At 48.6% G+C, this 5,917-nt stretch overlaps 3 protein-coding genes across 3 annotated transcripts; all 3 read left to right on the top strand.

Moving 5' to 3' along the window:
* The first annotated feature begins 562 nt into the window (after positions 1-562).
* Positions 563-4,078, top strand: LOC108042411 (eukaryotic translation initiation factor 3 subunit C). Its single transcript, XM_017120669.1, has 3 exons — positions 563-685; positions 903-1,030; positions 1,105-4,078. The coding sequence occupies exons 2-3, from the start codon at positions 938-940 to the stop codon at positions 3,751-3,753; spliced, it is 2,742 nt and encodes a 913-aa protein (XP_016976158.1). The 5' UTR covers positions 563-685; positions 903-937; the 3' UTR covers positions 3,754-4,078.
* Positions 4,079-4,201: 123 nt separating this feature from the next.
* On the top strand, positions 4,202-4,907 carry LOC108042414 (TP53-regulated inhibitor of apoptosis 1-like). Its single transcript, XM_017120672.2, has 2 exons — positions 4,202-4,510; positions 4,563-4,907. The coding sequence occupies exons 1-2, from the start codon at positions 4,364-4,366 to the stop codon at positions 4,680-4,682; spliced, it is 267 nt and encodes an 88-aa protein (XP_016976161.1). The 5' UTR covers positions 4,202-4,363; the 3' UTR covers positions 4,683-4,907.
* Positions 4,908-5,021: 114 nt separating this feature from the next.
* On the top strand, positions 5,022-5,767 carry LOC108042413 (TP53-regulated inhibitor of apoptosis 1). Its single transcript, XM_017120671.2, has 2 exons — positions 5,022-5,231; positions 5,286-5,767. The coding sequence occupies exons 1-2, from the start codon at positions 5,085-5,087 to the stop codon at positions 5,403-5,405; spliced, it is 267 nt and encodes an 88-aa protein (XP_016976160.1). The 5' UTR covers positions 5,022-5,084; the 3' UTR covers positions 5,406-5,767.
* The last annotated feature ends 150 nt before the right edge of the window (positions 5,768-5,917 follow it).

Here is a 5,917-nt window from a genome sequence, read left to right as displayed (position 1 = left end):
CTGGCTGCCTGACTGCATGTTGGCCAAATTGATCCGGAGATTTGTTGAGTCGCCAAAAGGGGCGGTTGTTCAGGGGAAACCCCGCTCTGTTTGGTTCTGAAATGCCGGCTCTTTTGCACGCAGACGCAGCAACATGTTGCTGGCGGAAATGTTGCACCAATCTTGCTAGCAAGCATATCTCGAACTTGGCATTGATCAGTGTTTTCAGATCGCTTTTTTATATATATTTTTATTACATGTGTTTATATAATACCTAAATATTAATACTTGTCCCACTTTAAATAAAGATTTTAAATTTACCGCTCTTTAGTTTATATTTTATCGATTTATTGCTTACCATGCCGGCATTAATGTAATCGATATTTGCACACTCTCTCTTTCAGAGATGATAGTGACTCTCATAGTGTGATGAGTCACTTTAAAAGCTGTCACTTAAATTGTTAGCAAGTCTAAATACACCCACATTTTAAACAAACAAATGTCTATTAAAAACCAGTTGAATTATATTATCTTAATATAAGGCTTAATTACTAGTGCCACTTCAAAACTACAAAATCGAATCCCCGCCCCGTGACTATTCACAATATTCATCGGCAACGAAAACACATGCAAACATCGGCCATCTCTAGTCCTCTCTTTTTGATGTCTTGTGCATTCGACATCGTTTAGTTTTGCTGTAAAAATAGTAAGTTTATTGTGAAATATTGAGCACAACGTGGCGGTAAACAGTCAAAGAAGAAGGCGGTGAACCTATTTCTATAAAGGCTCTGCATGGAACGACCATTATGCTGCCGGAAACCTTTGGCAGAAATTTTTGCAAAACGCCATGTTGGCCGCTCAAACATAACCTCAACAAAAGCAGCAACTTATGTGGCCCGAAACTAATAAATTGTAAATTCCAGGCGCAGACAAACGGCCGTCTAGAAAGTCAACGAACATGTCGCGTTTCTTTGCCAACGGGTCCGACTCGGAGTCCGAGTCCAGCGAGGAGGAGATCCAAGCGACCAACTTCAACAAAGCCAGCGCCTTCGTGAGTACCGCCCGAATGTGAGCCATCCATTGGTTATCTGTTAGTAATACCTCTTTTCCCCCCCTTATAAACAGCAATTCAGCGACGATGAGGAAGAGGTCAAGCGCGTGGTGCGCTCCACAAAGGAGAAGCGGTACGAGAACCTCACCAGCATCATCAAGACCATCCGCAACCACAAGAAGATCAAGGATATCCCCAATACGCTAACCAGCTTCGAGGATCTGACACGCGCCTACCAAAAGGCACTGCCGGTCATCTCGAAGGAGGAGAACGGCATCACGCCGCGCTTCTACATCCGCTGTCTCGCCGAGCTGGAGGACTTCATCAACGAGGTGTGGGAGGATCGCGAGGGCAGGAAGAACCTGTCTAAGAACAACTCCAAGTCGCTGGGCACTCTGCGCCAGAAAGTGCGCAAGTACATCAAGGACTTTGAGGACGATTTGTCGCGTTTCCGTGAAGCGCCCGACCAGGAGAGCGAGGCCGAGGACGAGGTGGTGGCCCTGGACAGCGATGGCGGCGATGCTGGCGATGATAGCGATGCCGGAGTCAAGGGGGAGCCCACACAGGCGGTCCCCAAGACGGCGAAATCTGTGCCGGCTAAGGCTGCGCCCGCTGACGACGATGATTCTGACGACTCCATTGACTGGGACTCTGACTCCGAGTCTGAGACCGAATCCTCCGACGACGAGAACCAGTACCAGAACATGCGCGAGCGTTTCCTGAAGCGCACTACCGAAAAGGAGGACAAGGACGACGACAAGCGGAAGGACAAGCGCAAGGAGCAGAAGATCAAGATCCGCAAACGTGCCGAGGACGATGAAGATGGCGAGTGGGAAACCGTGGTTAAGGGTCATGTGGTTGAGAAGCCCAAGATGTTTGAAAAGGATGCCGAGATCGATGTTCCCCTTGTGTTGGCCAAGCTGTTAGAGATCATGTCGGCGCGCGGCAAGAAGCGCACCGATCGTCGCTTGCAGATCGATCTTCTGTTCGAGCTGAGGGACATCTCCGATCAGCACAACCTGGGCACCGCCGTCTCCGTGAAGATCCACTTCAACATAATCTCGGCCATCTACGATTACAACCAGAAGATCTCCGAGCCCATGAAGCTGGAGCACTGGGCCCTTCTTTTGGAGGTGATGCAGAGCATGCTTAAGCTGCTGCTCGCGAATCCCGACATCATCATGAGCGAGAGTGTGGCTGAGGAGCATGAGGAGTACGCCGCTGCTCCGTTCTATGTGCGAGGATGCCCCCTGGCCGCCGTGGAGCGTCTGGACGATGAGTTCGTCAAGCTGCTGAAGGAGTGCGATCCCCACTCAAACGACTACGTGTCCCGCCTGAAGGACGAGGTGAACGTGGTGAAAACCATCGAACTGGTGCTGCAGTACTTCGAGCGCTCCGGCTCCAACAACGAACGCTGCCGCATTTATCTGCGCAAGATCGAGCATCTGTACTACAAGTTCGACCCGGAGGTGCTGAAGAAGAAGCGCGGAGAGGTGCCAACCACGACCGCCACATCCGTGGACGTAATGGACAAACTGTGTAAGTTCATCTACGCCAAGGACGACACGGATCGTATTAGGACGCGAGCCATTCTGGCGCACATCTATCACCACGCCATGCACGACAACTGGTTCCAGGCCCGCGATCTGGTGCTGATGTCCCACCTGCAGGACAACATTGACGCCGCCGATCCCGCCACCCGCATCCTGTACAACCGCATGATGGCCAACTTGGGTCTTTGCGCCTTCCGCCAAGAGAACGTGAAGGACGCTCACCACTGTCTGGTGGACCTGATGGTCACCGGCAAGCCCAAGGAACTTCTCGCCCAGGGACTGCTTCCCCAGCGCCAACACGAGCGGTCCGCCGAGCAGGAGAAGATCGAGAAGCAGCGCCAGATGCCATTCCACATGCACATTAACCTGGAGTTGCTCGAGTGCGTCTACCTGGTGTCCGCAATGCTGCTGGAGATTCCCTACATTGCTGCCCATGAATTCGACGCCCGCCGCCGCATGATCAGCAAGACGTTCTACCAGCAGCTGCGCTCCTCGGAGCGCCAGTCCCTGGTGGGTCCGCCTGAGTCGATGCGTGAGCACGTTGTGGCTGCCGCTAAGGCAATGCGCTGCGGCAACTGGCAGGCTTGCGCCAACTTCATCGTCAACAAGAAGATGAACACGAAGGTATGGGACCTGTTCTACGAATCGGACCGCGTGCGCGAGATGCTCACCAAGTTCATCAAGGAGGAGTCGCTGCGCACCTACCTGTTCACCTACTCGAACGTCTACACCTCGATCAGCATTCCCTCGCTGGCGCAGATGTACGAGCTGCCCGTGCCCAAGGTGCACTCGATCATCAGCAAGATGATCATCAACGAGGAGCTGATGGCCAGCCTGGACGATCCTTCCGAAACCGTGGTCATGCACCGATCGGAGCCATCGCGGCTGCAGGCCCTGGCCATGCAGTTCGTGGACAAGGTCACCAACCTGGTGGACGTTAACGAGAAGGTGTTCGACATGAAGCAGGGCAACTTCTTCCAGCGCGGCAACATGGGCAACCGCGGAGACCGTGGCTACAACCGCAACCAAAACAACCAGGGCGGCAACTGGGGCGGCCAGCGGCGGGATAATCGCAACAACCGCAACCGTAACCAGCGTGGGCACCACAAGAACCAGCAAGATAGACAGCAGCAGCAACAGCAACAAGTCCAGACCATCGACGAGGAGTAGACGCCGGCGAATCCTCAGCCCAATCCTCTCCAGCGAGCGTTAGCTTAAACACCAGCAAATCATAAACAGAACAAATTTGTAGCACTTCGACTATTAAAAATGGAATGGCCATGGACCACTCGTTGGGTTGAGTGCAGTCGGGCCTCCGATTCAGTTCCCTACTGGATCGGAGGTCTGGTTCCATCATCCGTTGTCATTGCATGTTGTTGTAGCCAAGTCCCAGATAAATTTGTTCTAGCGCTCATTACGTTAAATGATAATATGATAACTACATTTTGTATGATCCCAAAACTCAAAAAACCTTAAAAAGAAGAGAAAGAAAGAACCAGTGGTTTTATAAGGGGGTACCAAAAAGCAGGGACTTTTTTTGTTAATAGTGGTATGTATAGCACATTTAACTGTTTTAAAAGACGTGCTTGATTCAATTTGATTATAATGCAATTATAAGATTTGAATCTTGATAACAAGGTTCATTTCTGTGATATCGATATGCTCCCATCTCTGGAAACCTTTTCTTTAGTATTACCGTTCCACGAACCTTTGTCACATTTTTTCGGCTCTCTTATTTAATAAACAAATTATAACTTAAAATCAAACAAAGTTAATACAAATGAGCAGCGTTGGCGAGGATTGCAACGAGCTGAAGCAGCAGTACGACGCCTGTTTCAACAGCTGGTTTTCCGAGCGGTTCCTAAAAGGTCAAACGGATGACTCAGTGTGCGCCCCAATTTTCCGTGTTTATCAGGACTGCGTCAAGGTAAAACTTGAGATTCATTATTGAAATTGATAACACAACCATTGACCTGCAGCGCGCCATTCGGGAGAAGAAGATCGATCTGCGAGAGATTGACCCGATCTACGACACAAATAGCGATCACGAGCAAACCAACAGCTCCACTGGAAATCAGCAACAAAAGGGCAAGAGTTGACCCCAAAAGCCGCTCTACAAGAATCCACAAAGCAAGCAGAAAATCACCAATTCTAGACTACCGAAAAGGAGTATAGTTCTGTATTCTCTAGCAGAAAACCCAGCAATACAAGTTCGTGGCATTTTGTCTGCTCTAACAATACAATGACTATATGCAACTGATCATTCAGTTGCCAAGATGCCGCAATATACAATTTAATTAATAAATTAGTACTTTTCAAAGGAGTTTAAGATTCAAATCTCGATAAACAGTTTAATTTCAACTAAACTCATCGATTTTCTGTTACGCACATCTCTAAAAACATTATCTTTAGTATGACCTTTGCACAAACCATTTGCACATTTTTTCGGCGTATTATTCAATAGACAAATTATAACATAAAATCATTAACTAAACCTACAAATGAACAGCATTGGCGAGGATTGCAACGAGCTGAAGAAGCAGTACGACGCCTGCTTCAACAGCTGGTTCTCGGAGGGATTCCTGAAGGGTAAAACGGATGATTCCGGCTGCGCGCCTATATTTCGGGTTTATCAGGAATGTGTCAAGGTAAGACATGGAAGTTTCATCATCCGAATGGTTAACCCAACCTTTGATCCTTAGCGCGCCATGCGTGAGCAGAAGATTGAGTTGCGGGAGGTCGGCACGGAGTACTCAACGGGCTCCGAGTACGATAATGCGAACAGTGCCGCCGGAAAGGGGCAGCAGAAGAGCAAGAGCTGACCCGTAACGCCGCTCCAGCATCCTGGCTTCGGCCTTGATTCCACAATCGGCCAGGAACAGGCTCCCAACAGTCTTACAGGTCATCAGCGCCGGCACCAGAGGGGAGGAACAGCCTAGGAGTCGGCCGAAACGCCGTGGACTATCACGTTCCAGAATCAGCTTTGGTTAAGCTTAATGACTCCTAACCATAACCTCTTATATAAATTATGTAGTGAATGTTTTATAATTAAGTTCAAGTAGCGAACTAAAAATGTTATATTCAGACAGACTTCAGTTTTTACTTACTAAGTGAAGATTGGAGTCTATTTTGAGCATAAATGCAATAAAGTGTTATATAGAATTCTTTTTAAGTTAATTATAAACATATATGGCTTCATGTTTTCCTAAAGTCACCTTGTGGAATAAGTATTAGCCTCCGGTTATCTTTTAAATGTGAGTCCCAGCTTAAAACAAACAGAGAAGAGTACTTCCCAGTTGCGAAATTCCCTTTTTGAATGATCAGTATCAACGGG

The sequence above is a fragment of the Drosophila rhopaloa genome, unplaced genomic scaffold (genome assembly GCF_018152115.1).
Source record: "Drosophila rhopaloa isolate 14029-0021.01 unplaced genomic scaffold, ASM1815211v1 contig_115, whole genome shotgun sequence".
NCBI lineage: Eukaryota > Metazoa > Arthropoda > Insecta > Diptera > Drosophilidae > Drosophila > Drosophila rhopaloa.
Note: the sequence above shows the minus strand (reverse complement) of the source record. Positions and strands in the feature narration are given on the sequence as shown.